At 51.9% G+C, this 20998-nt stretch overlaps 8 protein-coding genes across 8 annotated transcripts; 4 read left to right on the forward strand and 4 right to left on the reverse strand.

The window, feature by feature from the left end:
* Positions 1–59: 59 nt before the first annotated feature.
* ASPVEDRAFT_32920 (uncharacterized protein) lies at positions 60–1165 on the forward strand (the record flags this gene model as incomplete). The annotated part of the gene is made up of 4 exons (XM_040810664.1): positions 60–158; positions 511–554; positions 783–917; positions 976–1165. 4 exons carry the CDS (start codon positions 60–62, stop codon positions 1163–1165), a joined length of 468 nt encoding a protein of 155 aa, XP_040672393.1.
* Positions 1166–1291: 126 nt separating this feature from the next.
* On the reverse strand, positions 1292–3240 carry ASPVEDRAFT_154625 (Zn(II)2Cys6 transcription factor; the record flags this gene model as incomplete). The annotated part of the gene is made up of 5 exons (XM_040808418.1): positions 1292–1489; positions 1548–1962; positions 2019–2441; positions 2501–3034; positions 3095–3240. The coding sequence occupies 5 exons, from the start codon at positions 3238–3240 to the stop codon at positions 1292–1294; spliced, it is 1716 nt and encodes a 571-aa protein (XP_040672394.1).
* A 191-nt stretch (positions 3241–3431) lies between these two features.
* On the forward strand, positions 3432–4533 carry ASPVEDRAFT_140156 (uncharacterized protein; the record flags this gene model as incomplete). The annotated part of the gene is made up of 2 exons (XM_040807634.1): positions 3432–3755; positions 3811–4533. 2 exons carry the CDS (start codon positions 3432–3434, stop codon positions 4531–4533), a joined length of 1047 nt encoding a protein of 348 aa, XP_040672395.1.
* Positions 4534–5304: 771 nt separating this feature from the next.
* On the forward strand, positions 5305–6871 carry ASPVEDRAFT_56213 (uncharacterized protein; the record flags this gene model as incomplete). The annotated part of the gene is made up of 3 exons (XM_040815177.1): positions 5305–5423; positions 5475–6693; positions 6755–6871. The coding sequence occupies 3 exons, from the start codon at positions 5305–5307 to the stop codon at positions 6869–6871; spliced, it is 1455 nt and encodes a 484-aa protein (XP_040672396.1).
* Positions 6872–7251: 380 nt separating this feature from the next.
* On the reverse strand, positions 7252–10675 carry ASPVEDRAFT_200684 (uncharacterized protein; the record flags this gene model as incomplete). Its single annotated transcript, XM_040809325.1, has 4 exons — positions 7252–7420; positions 7470–9917; positions 9988–10251; positions 10342–10675. 4 exons carry the CDS (start codon positions 10673–10675, stop codon positions 7347–7349), a joined length of 3120 nt encoding a protein of 1039 aa, XP_040672397.1. The 3' UTR covers positions 7252–7346.
* Positions 10676–10995: 320 nt separating this feature from the next.
* Positions 10996–13389, reverse strand: ASPVEDRAFT_176498 (uncharacterized protein). Its single transcript, XM_040808786.1, has 8 exons — positions 13263–13389; positions 13178–13206; positions 13041–13115; positions 12911–12986; positions 12204–12838; positions 11977–12138; positions 11362–11925; positions 10996–11303 (listed from the first exon to the last, which is right to left on the reverse strand). The coding sequence occupies exons 1-8, from the start codon at positions 13311–13313 to the stop codon at positions 11087–11089; spliced, it is 1809 nt and encodes a 602-aa protein (XP_040672398.1). The 5' UTR covers positions 13314–13389; the 3' UTR covers positions 10996–11086.
* Positions 13390–13997: 608 nt separating this feature from the next.
* Positions 13998–17219, forward strand: ASPVEDRAFT_140971 (putative beta-galactosidase; the record flags this gene model as incomplete). Its single annotated transcript, XM_040807706.1, has 3 exons — positions 13998–14580; positions 14629–16018; positions 16064–17219. The coding sequence occupies 3 exons, from the start codon at positions 13998–14000 to the stop codon at positions 17217–17219; spliced, it is 3129 nt and encodes a 1042-aa protein (XP_040672399.1).
* Positions 17220–19735: 2516 nt separating this feature from the next.
* Positions 19736–20967, reverse strand: ASPVEDRAFT_875815 (uncharacterized protein; the record flags this gene model as incomplete). Its single annotated transcript, XM_040818095.1, has 3 exons — positions 20617–20967; positions 20308–20574; positions 19736–20273 (listed from the first exon to the last, which is right to left on the reverse strand). Exons 1-3 carry the CDS (start codon positions 20931–20933, stop codon positions 19736–19738), a joined length of 1122 nt encoding a protein of 373 aa, XP_040672400.1. The 5' UTR covers positions 20934–20967.
* Between the last annotated feature and the right edge of the window lie 31 nt (positions 20968–20998).

Here is a 20998-nt window from a genome sequence, read left to right on the forward strand (position 1 = left end):
GGCATCCCGACAGAAGAGAAATAAGCCCTTTCCTCCATAATCCTTCAGCCATGTACACAATGAAGGCTCTCTATTTTACAGCAGTCATCGCATACGCCCAGGCCGCTGCGATGTCTTCACGAAAGTCCCCCAACATCACACTGAACGACTGGAGCGCTGTACGTTCGCGCATCTCTTCCCAGAGCGTGCTGGTAGGATGAAGCTTGATGGCGTTGTCGATGCAGAAGACTACTATGGCGTCGGGTGGAGGTCGAACTTGTACAACGCGGACAAGGCAGTCGACTCATTTATTGATACCTGCTTCGAGGCTGGGCTAAATAACTGCTCATTCTGGAGCAATGGTCCAGGGAAGATCAGATCCAGATTGGATACGATATTGCAGGGCTTGAAAGTCAATCCTATCCCTATTTTTGTTTAAAAGCCTGTCTACTGCCACTGCTGGCGATATATTCTGATCTAAAGTAATACATGGTGCAGGTAATGTATACACTACTCTAAGAATTCCTAAAGGTTGCGGATACCGTTTTATCCTCAGAGAAGGGTAACATTATAGGGTACGTGGCTGCTGTAACCGGGCTCTCAATACCGGCAGATCCATGCAACTATAACTATCCGGAGACAGGCATAAAGGATATCCAAATACTGATTAAATGTGCTGATAAGGGAGCCAGCCCGGGTTATAATCAGATTCCCAAGACCTTCAGCCAGTATAGGCTATATATAAGTGACTTAACTAAGTAAAGTAGCTTCTTTAGTAAAGTCTAGCTAACTAATGTAAACAGGGTCTTATATAGGTCCTTCGATGTGACTCCTCCAAAGACTGGCAGCCTTGTAGAGTCTATTCTCGCAACTAGATATACTGTAAACCTGATCCTGTTTATCACTATAGAAATTGATCCCGTCGCGCCTAAGAGAGGGTATGCTCCTTAATAAATCCTTAATATCTGTATTCGCTAACTAATATTATTCTTATAGGGTATATAGAATGGCCTCCGTGTTCTCAGGCTCTACAGTCCTGTCACAAAATTCACCTGGGTATACTATATTTGCTAGTGCGCCCACGTGTTTGCTCGAGAAGCTTCAGAAATATATTCTGCGTGAAGAGCTACCTCCAGCTAATACCACTTGCCAGCCGGATGTTAAGCCTTTCCAGGGGGAATCGTAGATTTATGTATTGGCACCGAAGTAATCGGCTGAATACTGCCGTACACATGCACTTATCTGCTACTGAGTTATATGATGCATCCTTGAAAACAATCCAAGCCCGTGACACAGAATATATCTCCACTATTCAGACACGAGGCCGTATATCCTCTACCAACAAGGCATATTTTGCCGCTAACGAGTCCTCCCTGACGATGTTTAACAACACTGTCTGACAGCGACTCGCTGCCGGGAGGTGATTCGTGACAGGCTGCGCAAGCGCCAGGCCTCTACACGAGCAGGAGTAAAGCACGGTGATAGGCGACAATGCAATGAATGGGGTGAACTGGAACGTCGATGTTAGCTGGCCATACCATGGACCTTGGGGGGTGTGAGTAGCAAACCCAAAATGCGCGGGCCATGCGCTTTGCATAATCGATGTCGGATAAGATATCCGTTATGTTCAATGCAGCCGCCTCACACTGGCCTACGCGAAACTCGAGATCTCGTTTTTTGTCAACGGTGTGGGTGTGGGTGCGGCTGGCGGCGTGGGATGAAGCCAAACTCTCGAGCAGCAACGGCCGTGTGATTAGGATAGTTGCGTGCGACGAGACTAAATCTAGAAAGTCCCTCAGGAGCAGTGTAGTCCGATCCGACGCCCCCGGGTCAGAATGCTGTGGAATGGAAACCTTGCAGAATTCCTCTCTCCAGTCCTGCAGGGATTGTAGATGCTCCGTGACAAGGGCCATCTGCTCAGTGACGGAGCGTGGGGAACACGAATAGAAGTCTCGAAGTACTTTGCTAATTATCCGTCCCAGCCTGGGAACGTAAATCTGTTCAGTTTTGATAATACCCGAGGACGTACGGTGTTATACCTGAAATATGCGACGGTTGCGAGAAGGGCAGCGTTTCCGTCCTCCAAAGAGAGCGACGGCTGGTTTTCGACGTCTCCTAGTTCCTCTTCTAAACGCGGTAACTCCTGGTCAATATCAAGATCATTTAGTGTTTTTGGTCTTCCGAGGGCTATGCTAAGGCAATTGTCTAATGAATAAAGGCACCAAAAGGTCCGGCGACAGGACTCGGCACTGACTGGATGATAGTGTGAAGCGTCACGGAGGTAAGAGGCTCGATGGAGACCGATAGCGAGAGCGTGCCGGGCAACTACTCCTAGCAGCTCCCAAGATTGACTGATCTGCGACTCCCTAAGAAGCCAGATACACTGGCACAGGTGGGCTTGAATGTTGATCAAGGTGATGGGAATCTGATGCTGTAGCTGTGCTGCGGCAAAGTGACCCCGACTAAAGCATATTAGCAACAGGGTGGGAGCCCGAGAGAAGGCTCGAGCAATTTGACCGACCTTGCACTGGTATCTCCCGGGTTCATGTGCTGTTCAACAATAGCAAACATCGAGTGTAGTAAAGCTCTGCGTGGGTGCGAGCGCAACTGTGAGTCCGATGATGGATTGGCAACCCAGCTTTCAACAGTTGGACGGTGGACGAATTGCCCAACCGGCATAGCGCAGTCGAAGAAGAGCTGCACCATCTGGGCCGTCTTTTCCGGGGTCATGGCATCCTCTAGGGCAGGTTCAAGAGACGGCAATGGATCATCGGATGACGAAAACGTCAACAAGACGCGCGATACCGACGGGGATGGGTTCAGGGACCTCTGGACTTGCAGCAAAAACGCAGGTTCAGAGGCTGGGCCGAAGTAATGGCCATCGAGATCAGTGGGCGCGAGCTCGACCGATGCAGGACATGGCGGTCGGTTCTCCTGATGATCCTGAATCCGTGGAGGCAGCCTACCTCGACAGTACGGGGCAGTGTACGTGCAGGAGTGGTTGCGGTCGACGCATGTCTCGCACGCTTGCAGTCCATTGCACCGGATCTTTCGTCTGCGGGGGATGAATCAAACTGCAGCAATGAAGCAATCTAAAATCGGCACGCGAACTTACTTCTTGCATCTATCGCAGGCCCGGGTAACGCGAAACCGGGCCATCGTGACTGCAGGCCGGGTGAATCCAGCGATGGCGGAAAAGCACGGATTAAAGAGAACCAGCGATGGTGACGCGGTCTGCCCACGACTCCACCCCGGCTCCATCATCCCCGGGTGGGGAGATCGCGTATGCACTGCGCTTATCCCTGTCGTGGGGCTTGGAGTCCTGGAATTTCTGGGCTAATGCAGATCCGACGATATGGTCAGACGGTGATCATCTTCAAGATGGTATAAAGGGACAGACAGTGGGTTGCAACTCCTACTATCATCCAGCATTGCCCTCCCTGACAAACACCATGCTTTTCACTTCCACTCTTCTCGCGCTTCCAGTTGTTGCCAATGCTGCCCTCACCTATCGAGGGGCGGACATTTCCTCGCTTCTGGTCGAAGAAAACGCCGGGATCGAGTACAAGAACCTCAACGGCGAAGCCCAGGCCCTGGAGGCCATCCTTGCTGACAATGGAGTCAATTCAATCCGACAGCGTCTGTGGGTGAACCCCAGCGATGGGAACTACAACTTGGACTACAACGTGGAGCTTGCGAAACGCAGCCAGGCAGCTGGTCACAGCATTTACTTGGATCTGCATTTGAGTGATACATGGGCAGACCCGGGCGATCAGGTAGGCTCTTCCTGGCAGCGACACAGAGCCACGATTGCTGACCAGATTCATATAGACCACGCCCTCAGGCTGGTCGACCACGGATATCAACTCCCTCTCTAGCCAGGTCTATAACTACACGCTGAACGTGTTAAACACCTTCGCGGCAAGCAAAATCCCAGTCGAGATTATCTCCATCGGCAACGAGATCCGGAATGGCTTACTCTGGCCCCTTGGTGACATTAGTAACTTTGACAATGTTGCCAAACTGCTGCACGCCGGTTCGTCCGCAGTCAAGGCCTCGCACCTTTCTGAGACCCCGAAGATCATGATCCACATCGACAATGGCTGGAGCTGGGACCAACAGCAGTACTTCTACGACTCCCTTCTCGCTACAGGCATACTAGAGGCGTCGGACTTTGACCTTATTGGTGTCTCGTACTATCCCTTCTTCAACGAAGAGGCCACCTTGTCATCCCTGGAAAGCACCATAGCCAGCCTTGTATCAACGTACAACCACGATGTCCTCGTTGTGGAAACGAACTGGCCTGTGTCTTGTCCCAACCCAGAATATACATTCCCGGCCGACCTGCAGCCGATCCCTTTCTCGATCGATGGACAGACAACATTCTTATCAGAGGTTGCAAATGCTGTCAGCTCTGCCGGGGGTGTTGGACTGTACTACTGGGAGCCCATGTGGATTGATAACGGGGCACTAGGGTCCAGCTGCGAGGATAATCTGCTGGTCGAGAGCGATGGGCAGGTTCGCGACAGTGTGGCTGTTTTTGGGGATTTGTGAATTATTTGACCGGGGGCTCTCAATCGGATTGTAGGGGGGGAAGATGTGTAGGATAGTCTTACCGGTGAAGGCCACTGCTATCCTGTATCGCAGCTGAAGGCCATGTTATACTTGTGTCCAACTCATAGTCATTCTTTAACAATGCATTACCTTGCTCTATCTATTGTTCCAGCCTTGAAGTAAACCAATTTAATACAGCTCCTTGTCAAATATCGTGTAACCGCGAATGCCATCCAGTCTACTGCTGCTCGAGTTACTTCCGACCGACTGGGAGTAGAAAGCAGCCTTCAACTCGTCAGACAGCATTGCGATTAGTAGTATCGGCTTAATCCAGATTCCTCTGCCAGGACCAAGTACGATCGCTGTGGACCCGCCAGTTTAGCGTTGAGTGATCCATACACTATAACTGGCCTATAAAATGCTTTTCCGTCACCTTCTCCGAGTGGCGCACACACGAGGGAGCGTTAGGTTCTGGGGAATGTGTGCGGAGTTGGCGTGGGGAGTAAGGACAGAATTTGCAACTTCAATCGGTCCTTGACTATTAATGCAGCGCAAATGTCTGCTTCGATTGGAAGTCTTGCGCTTTGCAGCATCAGCAACCAAATAACGACTTTTTTCTACTGAAAACTGAACAAGATGTCGACTGACCCGAAGGTTACGGAGGAAAGGGTCGAGACAGCTACAGCGGACGGCTCTGTTGAAAAACAGCAGTCAGTCCTTGGTCTGGTCCAAGAGATTCAAGATGCCCATCCCAAGGCCCTTTCACTCCCAATGCTCCGGCTGTTCACTGTCTTGGTGCCGGGGTATTTCTGTATCATTCTCCAAGGCTTCGACGGCTCGTTGATGGGGGCAATCAATGCAATGCCACAGTATCAGGAATTCTTTGGTTTGTCCGTACTCCCTCGTCCTCCCAACCTTAGCCCGTGCTCATCCTCGTATAGAAAGGCAGCAGGCTCTTCGACGGGCCTTGTGTTCGTCATGTTCAACATCGGTGCGATTGCGGCACTCCCCTTCACCGGCCCCTTAAGCGACACCTGGGGTCGCCGCTGGGCTATGTTTACTGGAGCTTGCTTCGTCATTATCGGCACCTGTATTCAAGCCCCAGCCGTCAACAAGGGGATGTTCCTGGGTGGCCGGTTCCTAGTCGGGTTCGGACAGGGTTTCCTCAACGTCTCCGGCATTACCTACGTGACAGAGATGGCACATCCCTACTGGCGCGGGCCATTGTGCAGCTTCCTCGAAACAAATTACTTTGCAGGGAGCATCATCGCGTCCTGGGTCACTTACGGCACCGCATACCTGGCTGGTACAATCTCCTTCCGTCTCCCCGTGTGGCTGCAACTGGTCAGCGCCGGATACATTGCACTGGCTGTGTTTTTCAGCCCCGAGTCCCCCCGCTGGCTTATTGCCCACAATCGGTACGAGGAAGCCGAGGCCACCCTTGCCAAGTACCACGGCGAAGGCTCGCAAGCGAATCCCTTTGTGCGCCTACAGATGGCCGAAATGCGGGCGCAGATCTCCCCCAACAGCCTCGACACAGCATGGTGGGACTACCGCTCGCTTTTCATGACGCGCCCTGCCCGGCGCCGCGTACTCTGCGCCCTTGCCTTTGCGTGGTTTGGGCAGTACTCGGGGAATGCCCTGGTGAGCTACTACTTCCCCGTCATTGTGTCGCAGGCCGGAATCAGTGATCCCCACACGCAGCTATTGCTGAACGCGCTGAACCCTGTCTTTTCGTGGATCTCTGCCATGACGGGGGCAATGTTCAGCGACACGCTCGGCCGCAGACCGCTACTTCTTGCAGGATTCTCGGGGTGCGCGATGTGTCTCGCGGTCGTCACGGGCTTGACAAAGGCATCTAGTGTGGATGGAAGCCAGCCAGCTGGCCATGCTGGCATTGCCTTCATCTACCTATTCAGCATTGTGTTCTCGTTCTGCATAACACCCCTGCAGACTTTCTACATCTCTGAGTGTCTTAGCCTCGAAACTCGAGCCAAGGGCGGCGCTGCCGCGCAGGTTGTGGCCTCAATCGCCGGCATCGTTGGGCAATATACAACCGGGGTGGCGATTGACCAGCTGGGATACTACTATTACCTTGTCTTCGTGTTCTGGGACTGCATTGAAACGTTGGTGGTGTATTTCTTCTTCCCAGAGACCAAGGTAAGCCTGCCTCCTTTCTCCATCATCATCATGGACCCAGACCTTATTAACTCTGGCAAAGGGCCGAACCCTCGAGGAGATCAATGATATTTTCGAAGATCCGAAGCCGGTTAGAAAGTCGTTACAACTACAGCCATCGGTAAATGCTGTGCACACTGTGCTGGAGGCTCGTCATTGAGCATGCTATCTATATCATATAACTAGTTACATTTGGGCTGCTACAGACATGGCGAATATCCCGAGAATTCTGATCTTCCATTCTGGATTCAATAGAAGTGGACAGTTGGATATTGGTTTGCATTAAAATACTACGCAGTACATTATCCTCAGAGCTATATTTCTTGTACGGCAGTCCGTGCCGGATGTCTTATAATGTTAAATTATATATTGCCTTTGCTGAGACTGACCAAGTAACGCTCCATATCCATTTTTCACGACGAGGGACTGGAGGGGCCCTGTATCGATATCGATTGTGCCCGTACGCGACCAAGGGTTCCGATAGGTGAAGAGAGATACTCGATATCTTTATACCACAACACGGTGAAGTTTCATTTTCATGTCTATATGAAGATACAAGGCCCAGTCACGCAACGACAGCAGGAAAGAGGCAAGCGTCACAATTCTACTTAATTCTACTTCGAACAGATAACAGATCACTCGGCCGTGAGAAGCACCGAAAACTCAAAGGGTTGCAATTTGAGAGTGTGTTCAGGCAATGCAGGGGGCCCTATGTCCACATTAGCGAAGATTCATATCCATTATGCTGGTAAACCTACCACAGCTCTCACTGCCCAATCCATGATGATCAGCATCCAGGCGTACAATAACTTCCGGACGACGGAACTTTTCCAACTCGTAAATATGCCCTGCCTGCTCAACATGGCCTGCTTCGAAATGAGAAGCTTGATAATCGAACCCCTCGGGGCGGTCGACGAATCTGGCCTCAAGCGTCGTCTTGTTGTCTGAGGTGTGAAAGCGCACCCACCGCGTGTTGGTTCGATTGCCGGACTCTTGCGGGTATTCGTAGTCCATTGATAAATTGGATACATCCGATGAATACAGACCGAACCTCTGCGCGCTTTTCTTGTCTCTGTAGCTTTCCCCAGGCCCGCGGCCGAACCAGGTTGCCAACGTGAATTCGGACGGCAGGGCAAGAGTCAGACCTAGACGTGGCAGTGTCTGCGGGAGGTTGCGGCCTTGGGGCTTGCCTTGCACCTTGATAAGCACAGAAGTGTTCGAGAAAGTGTATGTGATGGTGGTGTTAATGGCCCATTCGAGCAAGGGTGGAGCGAAACGCTGCGTGCATTGAACGACCGCCAGGTTGGCACTTTCGTCGACACTCCACGAAACATGCCGCGTGTGTGGACGAGCATGCTTTACTTCCTTCTCTGCCCAATCTTTCCCAACGGTCACGTCGTTGTCCGTCGGGGCGCGCCAAACCGTCAGCATAGGTCCAGCATGAAGTATCTTGCCGGTTCCTGTTGTCCAGGAAGTAACTTGACCGTGCAGCAGATCAAAGGCCCATCTCGAGTTGGTGGATTGGATGTCTAACACGGTCTGCGAGGCCTTTTTAATCTGAACTGGTGAGTGATTCTCAGTATGCAGCAGTGCAGGCTGATCAGCACTGGCAGCTGATTGAATAGGAATCTGCAGCCAGGCGACTTCCTCGCCGCGTTCCCAACACAAGTCCCTCTCTTTCACAGCAAATGTCAGCTCGAGAAAGGCGTCTTTCGTCTTTGGAATGGTGTCCAATGGTAACATGGGAATGTCTATATCGGTTACCTGCCCCGGAAGGACAGTGCGAATAGGGAGCTCACCCCCTTGGACGTGAAACCCATCACCCACAATCTGGTACGTGCAGCTCAAGTGGTTGAGGTCGCGGAAGTCATAACGGTTTATTATCTGCACCGAGTTCATCGATGAAGCTCCAGGCACCACTTGGACAGGCTCCACTACCTTGCGATACTCGAGGAGACCTGGCCCTGGCTGGTGATCGGAAGTCAATAGTCCATCCATGATAAAATGTCCATCATGATGAGTTTCTCCGAAATCGCCTCCGTAGCCAAAGTATTCCTGGCCTTCATCGGTGCGGGTTAGGAGACCGTGGTTTGCCCACTCCCATGCCCAGCCACCTTGCAGGCATGGATATTCGTAGAAGAGGTCGAAGTACTCCTTGATATTTCCCGGGCCATTTCCCATCGCATGCATAAACTCAACCAGAAAGAGAGGCTTCTTTCCGTCCCAGTCCTCTGCAAAGGCCCGGACTTTGTCCAAGGAAGGGTACATGGTCGACACGACATCTACAATGCGGGCCTTGATATCCGCCTCGTAGTGAATCGGCCTTGTCCCGTCGTAGGCTTTGATCCAGTCGTACATTGCCTGGAAATTCCTCCCCTGGAATGCTTCATTCCCGAGAGACCAGATCACCACACATGGGTGGTTCTTATCGCGGCCAACAAGCTGGCGGGCGCGGTCCAGGTATGCCTCCTGCCAGTCCAGATTATCCGAAATCCATTCCCCCGCCCGACTAAATGCAAGATCATGCTGTTCTTGCGGTGTCAGCAGCCTCTCTGTCTGCGAGAGATTCCGCGACTCGACCGTGTCGTAGCCATGGCATTCCAGATCCGCCTCGTCCATAACCCAAAGGCCAAGCTCGTCGGCGATATCATACAATCTCGGATCACTTGGCTGATGGCAGGTCCGGAGAGCATTTAGATTGTGCCGTTTCATCATGAGCAGATCCTGGCGGAGGAGGGAGTAGGGAACAGTGCGCCCAAAACGAGGGTGATGCTCATGGCGATTTGCGCCCTTGAACAGCACGCGTTTCCCATTCACGACAAGGAGCCCGTTCTTCATTTCCACCTGGCGGAACCCCACTCGCTGTGATATAACTTGGGCTCCGAATCGTAATATCAGGTGGTATAGATTTGGCGTTTCCGCGGTCCAGTGCTTTGGTGCTCGTACGGGTATGAAAATGGTTGTGTTGTTGGACATCCGTGTCTGTGTAGCCTGCGCGATAATCACCCTCTTGGTCTCGTCGAAAAGCTCGACTGAGAGTTCATGGGCCAGGGGGACCATCCCAGTAGAAAGTTGGACTGTCACCTCCAGCACCGCGTCAACGTATTGGTCATCAAATCTAGTACGCACGTGGAAATCCTGAATGTGGTTCTGGGGAAAGGCCACCAGGTTTACATCGCGGAATATACCGGAGAGTCGCCATTGATCTGGCATGAATCCATTAGCACGTAGGTGGTAGCAAGGTGGCTGTGCTGTATCGACGCCGTGCTTCCATACCTTGGCCTTCGATGTACGACCCATCGCAATACTGATACACCCGAACACAGAGGATATTCTCATGCTCACTCCGGGCGAGGTGCGTCACGTCGAATTCGGTTGGGTTCCTCGCGCCCTGGGAGTATCCAACCTCTGTGCCGTTTAGCCAGCAATGAAAGGCCGAGTCCACGCCTTCGAAGCGGAGACGTAGCTGGTGACCCTGGAATGCGCTGGGGATCGTGAATCTTCGAATGTAGCTCCCAGTCTGGTTCCCTTCGAACGGAACTGTAGCCCAAGCGTGCGTTAGCGAGAAAAAACATCAAAATAGAAGAATGAAAGGAAAGAAAGCGGCGCTTGCAGAGGCCCGAAACTAACCATTCGGTTGATCAACGGGGATACCATAATTGGAATTTAAATACTGCGGACGCCCATACCCTTCCAGCTGCCACGACGAAGGTACCACGAGGTCCTTCCACCCAGAGGAGTCAAATGTGGGTTGCATGAAGCGTTCTGGAGCCTCGAATGGAGAGTCGGCATGGTGAAACCTCCACACTCCATTCAAGCTGACCTTCTCAGCCACATTCTCGTCGTAGCTAAGCGCCTTCTCTGCTGAGGTATAGTTAAAAAACGACGCCCTTGCTGGAAGCACATTACGATGAATGACAGCGAGGTTGTTCCAGTCAGGGAGTTCCTCCGGGAACGAGCTCATAGTGCCAAACATGTTGGAGGATTCTGGACGTGAAGCGGATTGAGATTTGCATTGTTGAGCAATGGAGAGACTCTTAAGTAGGAGAATTCTTCACCGGCCGACTGCCGCATATGCAGCGGATTTGGAGTCCAGGTCCACTGAATATTCCACAGCCGGCTCCGAACCCCCCGGCGCGTTGTTTCAATGCACGCCAGACTTAGCGGGCGGGCCTGATAAGACAGCGGAGAAGTGGAGATAAACCGAATAAGCCCAGCCCTGCTACATCCAAGTGCCAGGGCATGTCTACTGTCCCCGTCTGATGGACTACTAGTAGCCAACCGCCACAATTTGGACTTGGACATGTTCCTGCCATGGGCTGAAGTCACTCATTTCATCCTTTTTGTCTCCGCTGGGAGTAACATCGATTTAAAGCTAAGAACTAGAAATATGATTGATATACACGTCGACATGACCCATCAGGCGCACGCTCTGCTCCACGCTCGGCGAATTCGGACCTCCCATAGCACTCTCCCACTGTTGATATAATGCGACAAGACGCTTCCCAGCCGCTAGAACTCCGTCGTCAATAAGCGGCCGCAGATGCGAATTGTTAGCCGCAGCCAGAAGGATCAGCATGGAACAGGCAAACCTGCGTACATGTTAACGGAATCAACTCTACTTGCAAGCCACAGCATAGGCTAACTCACGATAACGAAGACTGCCAGGTATCAATGAGGACCTGGTGCGAGAAACTATCCAACGACTGCACCAGCAAGGACAGAGACTCTATGCAATTCTTACTCCCTTCCCAAACGATACTGCTGATCTGGCCCGTGGCCGAATCGACACCCTCCTCACTAAGCACTGACGCCAGATACGGCCGATATATAACGCTGCGGCAACCCAAGTATCTCAGACGCAGGAAACCTGCAGCTTCGGTTATACTACCATCGCGGACGTTCGAGTCATCCAGGGTGAACGATACTGATTCCGGCAGAACCTCCCGCCAGCCATTGAGCTGCTGGTCCAGCTCGGCCACGACCTGGGGAAATCGGTCAGGGTGGTTGGCAACGCCATTTACGCTGTCATACAACAGTTGATGGACGCGGTTGAGAAGCCTGCGGATCGATATACAAGCCAGGAAATACAGCGACGATTGTTCCTGCTCATCCGGGCTTTCATGTGTAGAATATCTACCGGGAAGAGGTACCTGGGATTCGACCGATGCGATGCCCGAAGTTGGCAGGGCCGACAGCTCTGCAATGTAGTCACTTGAGGCGGATTAAATCGGATGTATAATAAGTACACGGGATCCACTATACCTTTCAATAATATAACAGGCCCAGAATATACGCCTTAAATGATCAAGTCCCTCGTTTGACAATGCAGAGTGCGAAAAGTTCAGGAGCAGGAGGCATTTGGCGGAGGCAGCATTGATGTACTCCCAGGCTTGAAGAGGTCGACGGAGATAACAAAAGTACAATCTGCCGTAGAATCTCAGTCTCCCTATTGCGAAAGGACTACAAAGAATGAAGGCATTCCGACCTACCCGACAAAGAAGAGACAGTGAACTGCTGTGCCCGTTGTATCTGTATGGGCGGACGGCAGCCTCATCATCGCCAAGTCAAAGAAGTGATCACCCAACGTGCGACGCGAAGCACACCAGACTTGATCCTCTACGGTGAAGTCGGGCTTAAGCAGGCGCGAGGCGGTTTGGCTTGCACACCCTAACGCGACCAGTAGCAGACTCAGACAGGCATCCGTATTGTCGTCTTGCATGACAGTAGCATCCGCAATCGACAGTGAGCAGCGCGCGATCTGGTCCACAGAAGTCACGGGAAAGGCAAAGTTGATTGTGCGAGAAAACGCGTTTACCACACTGGCAACGTCTTCCCCTGGGAGCCTGGGATAAGACATTCGCATCTTGTGCCGGAATGGCTGGCGCGATTGCTCGAGCTGGAAGACGGGCGTGTATCCATCTCGCAAGGAATTGAACGTCGCGAGACACGGCCAGTCGAGAATTGACTCCGCGGTCGATGTATGTAGCCTCAGAACGGCATTGTCAATGGTCTCTGTGCTTCCACTGGAGGGCGATACTTGGCCACAGGGGCCATTCCCAGCCGCGCGCGGTGTGCCGGCATTCACAGGGGGCGTGAGAAGCGCAAGTGCAGAAAGGCCGGAATCCTATGAAGCATGAGCAATCCCATAGCCAAGGGTCTGTAGAATTAATAGAATATCTGCAGCTGGTGGACACACAATCTTAGTATTCAACTGATTCACAAGAACCTCCAGTTGTTCCACTCCTTCCAGTATTAGATCACTCTTCCCTCTCCTTCGAGAATTAGTTCTGCGGACCGCAAGCAGAAGATTCTGTCTTGTCACTTACGAGAACGGTTCGACGCCATAGCAGCAGCTCTGTGCAGATGCCTGGCATGATCCACAGGGCCTTCTGCCATCGCATCTGTTTTATCTCGTCAGAAGGACGCCTAGCTGCCTGATTCTAGTCCCAGTGAGGTATAATACCGTGTTTTACGCACTCTGCAAATGTCGCACTGGTTGATATTGGTCTGTGTCAGCAGACAAGCCCGGGGGTGCCGGAGTCACTAACAGCATGGGAAGTCCGTAACCGCTTCCGATAGTTCGTGCCCGAGTCTGCCATCTTTGCCGCGGCTATGTGGGAGGGAGACAGGCTGTTTCGACGCCAGGTGTCTATTAGTCCCGCGACCGGAAAAGCAGGGAAAGGCAGGTTCGGGAGCTCAGCGAGTGGCGACCTGGTGGATCGCACAAAGTACAGTAAAATCACACCTTCTCCACTCAGAGGCCTCAATGATTTTCACGTCGGATATATTTCAATCGGGGTAATATGGTACCTGACCAGGATATTGGTTGGGTATTGCACATAACGGCCAGTTCAGAATGAGATCTGCCGCACATGGCTGGTAGACTAGCCACAAAAATGCCGACCCGGGCAAATGAAAGAACCTGGTAGTTATTCTGGAACATGGAGTGTGTCTTGACCCCGCAAACAGAATCATCCTCCGGCCCCGATACCCCCGAGTGCCCTAAACAGGAACAGCCGGCGGACCCTGGTCCGTCTCGTATACAGTACACTGCAGGATTGATGCCATCGTGGCTCCATTTCTCCGTCCACCCATCCGATATCCCCGCTGGGTGTGTTGGAGATGCAGCTGCTTGCTACGTCAGCGGGGAATATTCCCCAAGCTTCATGGATTTAAATCAGGCCAGGTCGTGGACATTAAGTAGTTAGAGCTGGCGGATTAATTCCAGAATTGCACGCCACTCACATCATATATACCAACTATCTGATACCCCCTTCACTAAGATGACTACAGAATCTACCAACGACTGGGAAAACCCCAAGATCTTCCAGCGCAATCGCCTAAAGCCCCGCGCGTACTGGATCCCTGATACATCGCTATCACTGAATGGGAACTGGGACTTCAATTACGTTTCCTCGCCGCTCCTCGCCCCTCCACCATCAGACTCAGACGAGCAGAAAGATATCGCAGAAGACGCCGTGGAATGGAAGCCCATAGCTGTTCCCGGACACTGGCAGCTGCAGGGCTACGGCCGCCCCAACTATACGAATGTCATTTTCCCATTCCCCGTCAATCCCCCATATGTACCGAGTGAGAACCCGACTGGGACATACAAGCGAACATTCCGTGTTCCGTCGGAATGGGATGAATCCTCACAGATCCGCCTGCGCTTTGACGGCGTGGACAGTGCTTACCATGTCTGGGTGAACGGCGTTGAGGTTGGTTATGCCCAGGGTAGTCGTAATCCGGCTGAGTTTGATATCTCTGCTATTGTGAAGAGGGGCAAGGTGAATGAGGTCTTTGTCCGAGTTTACCAGTGGTCGGATGGGTCTTATATTGAAGACCAGGATCAGTGGTGGTTGTCTGGTGTGTACCTACATCCTACATTGGCTTCCATCTGTAATCTAACTTGAGCAGGAATATTCCGCGATGTTACTGTGATCGCATTTCCTTCGGCCGCTCGGATCGAGGACTTCCATGTCAAACCAGTCCTTGACAAGGACTATGTGGACGCACAGCTTGAAGTGTCTGTTGATTTGGCCTCGACAGAGGAGAGCAAAGTCACTGCGACTCTCTTCGATCCATTCAACGGCCATAAGATCCTTATTTCACAGGATAAAACAGTCAATTCTACCAATGGAACACTCGACCTCGTTCTCCCCGTCAGCAATCCCAAGAAATGGACAGCAGAAACACCCTCCCTGTACGATCTCGAAATCACCCTCCACACAAGCACAAACCCAGCCCCAATCCAGAAAATAACCCACCGAGTCGGTTTCCGCCAGGTGGAACTCATCAACGGCAATATAACAGTAAACGGCAAACCCATCCTCTTCCGCGGCGTCAACCGCCACGACCACCACCCCGTCTACGGCCGCGCCGTGCCCCTCTCCTTCTTAAAGAACGACCTCCTGCTCATGAAAAAGCACAACGTCAACTCCGTGCGCTGCTGTCACTACCCGTCCCACCCGGCACTGTTCTCCCTCTGCGACGAGCTGGGGCTGTGGGTAATGGACGAAGCAGACCTCGAATGCCACGGGTTCTACGACGCCGTGGCCAGACCGCTTGATATCCCCGAGAGCATGGACTACGACCAGCGCAAGGAGCTGACATTTGCGCAGGCGGCGGAGTTTACGTCGAACAATCCAGAATGGAAAGAGGCGTATCTGGATCGTGCGGAGCAGATGGTGGCGAGGGATAGGAACTATCCTTCTGTTGTGATTTGGTCGTTGGGTAATGAGGCGTTTTATGGACAGAACCATGCGGCTATGTATGAGTATATTAAGAGCGTGGATCCGACGAGACCGGTGCATTATGAGGGTGATATGGAGGCCAAAACGGCGGATATGTATTCGTATATGTATCCGAGTGTGGCGCGGATCGAGAGGTTGGCGGTGGAGGAAGGGGATAACTTCACAAAGCCGATTGTGCTCTGTGAGTACGGGCATGCTATGGGGAATGCGCCTGGGGCGTTGGAGGAGTATATGGCGGCTTTTAGAGGCAATCGGCGACTACAGGGAGGGTGGATCTGGGAGTGGGCCAACCATGGGCTCTGGGATGAAGAAAAGGGCCATTATGGGTATGGTGGGGACTTTGGGGATGAGCCTAATGACGGCAGCTTTGTCCTTGATGGCTTGCTGTTCAGTGATCATACGCCTACGCCTGGCTTCGTGGAGCTGAGGAAGGCGTATGCTCCTGTGTATGGCTGGGTCGAGGGGGGTCTGCTTCATTTTGAGAACAGACATGACTTTGTTGGGTTGGAGGAGCTACAAGCAGCTTATAAGATCGAGTCTCTGGGCGAACAGTACGTGTATACCTTTCCTTTCTTGAATTTCGCTAATAACAGCAGGTCGAGGGTCATCGCCGCCGGCACTCTGGACGTACCGGATATCCAACCTGGCAATAGAGGGACAGTTCCTCTGCCTTCTATACCTTCATCTAAGGTAGCCGGGTCTGAGTTATGGCTGACAGTCACTTTCACCACAAAGCACGCCTCAGCCTGGACCGACGCCAACTATGAAATCGCCTGGTTCCAGCACCGTCTTGACTCGTCCTCTTTGACCTGGGTATCTCCCACAGCCAACTTCCCACTAACCCTCACCTCAACAAAGGCCCAGCACATCATAACCGGAGCAGACTTCACCATCTCATTCTCTCGCACCACCGGCTCTCTCACAAACTGGAGCATCCACAAGCAAGACATCCTCTCGCCCGCTCATCCCGCCATAACCCCTGGCTTCTGGCGCCCTCCAACAGACAACGACATCCCCCACGACCTAGGCGAATGGCGACGCTACGGACTCGATACTCTAACATCGACTCTCCGCAATCTCACAGTCAAAGAAATCAATGATTCTACAATCGAAATCGCCACAGATACGTTCATCTCCCCGCCGATTCTAGCCTGGGGGTTCCAGACAACTACAACCTACCGCGTCACCGGCGACGGGGCATTAACTGTACACAGCCATATCAAACCCACTGGTTCAAAGCCAAAAGACATCCCTAGGATTGGATACGATCTGTATCTCGCGGATAGACTGGACAAGACAGCTTGGTTTGGTCTTGGGCCTGGAGAGGCGTATCCCGATAAGAAGAATTCTCAGAAGATTGGTATCTACTCTGCCACTACATCTGAGCTGCATACCCCATACGAGGTCCCTCAGGAAGGTGGCAATAGGATGGAGACGCGGTGGCTGAGACTGGGTGATGGGCGCGGATGGGGTGTTCGCGTTACTCGGGATACGGCAGGCTCTAGCTCTAATTCTCCGTCAGATGAACTCTTTCAGTGGCTTGCCACCAGGTACAGTCCTGAGGCTATTGAAAAGGCTGCTCACGCGAACGAGCTGGTTCCTGAATCGCAGGTTAGGGTGAGGCTTGATGTTGCGACTTGTGGTGTGGGCACTGGTGCGTGCGGACCTACGACGCTCGAGAAGTATAGGATTCCTTGTGAAGAGAGGGAGTTTGGGTTTAGGATTGAACCTTTCATTGGAGATTGGGCTTAACTAGGTTGACAGGAAGGTCTAAGTATGATTAGGCTGGTAGGGAAGGTGTATCTAGATACGTACGTTGATTGTTCTTCGTCTGGCTGGTATTAGAATATCAATAAAGATAAGAGAGCTACCTACAATATCTATTTACGTCACATGTATCGCCTAATTGACACGCAGGACTCGCTGGAACATTGTCTTTACCTTTCGAAATGTCCGTCCTTCTTCGTCGGTCTGACATTTCTCCATATATTGCATCGCATCCTCAACAGTTGTCTCAGTGTTATAATCAGCCGGCCACATTGACATCCCAATCAGCAGTAAATACAAGCACTGCAGAAAGGCGGCCCGATAATGGGACAGGAACCAGCTGTATTGTTCGAACCTCGTGTCTTTTGCGAGTTCAAGGTAGGCTTGCAGGTACTTGTTTGCTGCAATGGAGAATCTATGTACTCGTAAAGTAACCCTGGTTAGATCGTAATTTATGCTTCGTTAAATGACACTTACATTGTCCAATCGTGTTGGCTCTTAATATTCAGGCTCTTGTGTGCTTTTGGGACGTGGTCGACGGCAGCAGCCTCAAGTAACAGCATGTCTACCACGTCCTCTGCCCATTTTGCATCAACCTTGACAGGGTCCAAGTGTTCCCAGTCTGGTAATAGGTCCAAACGCGCCTTTGTATCTTCCAGTACCGTCTTGATGCGTTCGAATTGCGAGCCATCGTAAGCACGAGTGCCTGTGCGTGGATCGTCAAGAATTGTGCCACGAACATGGCCTATGACCCGATGCTCGAAGCCGGCTACCTCCGTTCTGGCGTATGCTAATAACACTGGAATGTCGCCATGCTGGTCCCATGTATCAGGAGGCTTCCGGTGGTTATCAGCAATCAGTTCTTCCCTGAAGGGGTCCTCGGACGCTGTCCCGATAGCAATGCAGCATTGTGCGTCCAACCACCGTATATGATCCCACACCCTCCGGCAAAGCTGTTGTGTTGCCTGGTCGGGGCCCAGAACGATATTTGGATCATTTAGTCCAATCCTTTGAGCTGCTACGGTCATGGACTTGACGTAGCTCTTGTGATCAGACGACTCGACCTGGCTGCCTAGGACCAAATCCAGGAGCACTGAGGACATAATCGTATACAGTCTTGGGCAATCCTCAAAAGATCTTGCGTTCAGAGCCATTCTGGCACCAGTTTTCAACGACAAGATCACGCTATTTCTATTCTCTGAGCCCAATGGCGGATGGGCCCAGACATCCTGTCTCGCTGCCATGGCCCCGGAGCACAAAACCGCGAGGAAAAGGCATATAATGCTAGGATCCATCGATATAAAGGATCTGACTGCGTCAAAGTCACTGGATCTGTCGTACCATTCCCAGAATTCAGTTTCCCACGTCTGGAACGCGTCCAGGTCTATCAGAGGGTAGATTGGATAGACTGAATCGCGGAAGGCGTTCCATAGAGCACCACACACAGCGCGGCTGGGTAGTTGCATCAGGGCGTACTGGAATTGATCTATGCTGATGTCTGAGAGGACTATGTCTGGTGCCGGTGTTGGGCTGTGGATATTGCGGGTTACATCAAAGTCATCCATATACTACAACGAATTAAGATGGTCCATTGGGATACGGGGCTCGGACATACCACACCAAACACATGTCGTGTGTTTTGATCCCTGATGACAACTGGGTATTTGCACAGTTCTATGCCCCCGTTTCTGTGCTGACTGCACATCCCACAGACTGGCAGTTGTCTTCCACACTTGGCTCCCGCCCGGCGACAGGGGGTACAGATAATCGGGGCATATTTGATTTTTGGCCTATTAGAGAGTTTAGACGTCATGTTCGGGCGTATAGTTTATGTCTAAGCCAACGATTGGAAGATTGGATTAACGATGTATAATATACGAACAACAAAGTATGGAGGATGTTGAACGGGGTGAGCTCCCCTCTAATTATGAACTGCCCAGAAACCGTAACATCTGCGGGAGAAGGAGCGTTTAGGGGATGATGTGGCTAATTACACGATCTCTCCTGGTATGAATTTTCCTGAGGGAAGTTGTGGCCCCCGGAAGGTGCTTCCTACTCCAGACCAAGCCAGCTACGGGGCTTCTAGTCTAACACTATAACCATGCTATGTTGCTACATTTGGCAGGCACATACAATAGCTAAATTGCCAGTAGTATCACTGACTCGTGGCTAGCCTTGCATCAGCCGGACGCACTGGATCAATAAAAGAAGCATAAGCGGAGCTCCCACCATCACGAGAGAACGAAGCCTGTAAAACGCTTGCTTGGTTTCTCCCCAGGCAGCGCCACGCCGTGGCAGGGGTAGGAAATCCAACTTCGCTCCGCCATCTGCGACCATAGACTGGAAAAGGAGTGCCATCCGCTCGGACGTCATGAAGAGGGGACCCGCCAGTCTTTTCATGAATGTAGCCCGGGTATGCATGCGAATAGCCTCGAATGATGCGTATCCAATGATTTGACACCGCTGGTAGTGTGACTTTCTGTACTGGCTGAGGCTATTGTCTACAGCAGCATCAGACGGCTTTCCTTGCGTGCAGTGGACGAGCTGATGTAGTTGACTTGCAAGTGCGGCTGCACTCTCCATGGCCATACTTGCGCCGAGTCCTGTATTTGGACTTGCCTTACTCTGTCAGTGTCTTTCATTGTCATTTCTTGCAAGCCTACCTTGCTGATGCTGTCGCCAATGCACACAATCCGGCCATCGTGCCACGTCTGGAACACGTCTTCCTCCACCAGTGCAGCAGAAAATGATGTCCTAGCATTGAATATATCGCTGAACCGCACTTCACCCCATATCTGCGCATCTCCTATACTCTCGCAGAACCTGACGTTGTCGGTCGTGGAATAGGCAGGCTTCTCGGGATATTGATATCGTCGATCCAGCTTGTTGACCACAAACCAGCCAATTTCACTATCCTTACCACAGAAGATGAATATTGCGAATCCATCGTGACAGCGGACTATTTGCTCTCCAGCGCGTATGCCAGCTATTTGTTTCGACATGCCGATAAACACCCGATATTCCGACGCGAGGCCTATACTGAAGCGTTAGCTCTACCCCCGGTTAATAGAACTATAAAATACTAGCTGCCTCCTTAATTGCACTCTTCCCTGCTGCCTGCAACATATCCAAACGGGCGATACTCTTCACACCGTCTGCCCCGACGACCAAATCGCCCTTATATACTCCGCCATCAGCCGTGTGCACGGCGACTCCTGATTCCTTGTGATAAATTCCCGTCACCCTCTTCCCTCCTAAAACATTGGCTGACTCCCGCAGGCCATCATACAGCACCTCCAACATCTTCTGCCGGGTTATAACATTCACCGGATACCCATATCTAACAGTATTAGCACCATCCACCCGATACGAAGCACCTCACCTCTTCTCCAACTCAGGCAGCCACTTCTGACTCGAGCACCGTCCATCCGGAAACCCCGTCCGCGGCGTGGTAATCGGCTCTGAAACCTCGCTCATTGCCTCGTATAGGCCGAGCTGCTCGATGATGCGTGCCCCCGACGGCGCAATGACAAGGACACCGCCAAGTCGTGGTCGGAAATCATGATGCTTTTCTAGCAGCGTGTATGAAATTCCAGCACGGTCGAGGGAGTGTGCGAGAGTTAGACCGGCAATTCCTCCGCCTATTATGATCACATTGAACTGCTTTGGCTGGCCATTCGTGGTTGTTTCGGGGGGCATCTTGAAGGTCTGGTGTTGCTGGAAGTCTGAAGAGATGAATGAACTGGATTATGGAACTTGGGAAT

The sequence above is a fragment of the Aspergillus versicolor genome, assembly GCF_001890125.1.
Source record: "Aspergillus versicolor CBS 583.65 unplaced genomic scaffold ASPVEscaffold_11, whole genome shotgun sequence".
NCBI classification, from domain to species: Eukaryota; Fungi; Ascomycota; class Eurotiomycetes; order Eurotiales; family Aspergillaceae; genus Aspergillus; species Aspergillus versicolor.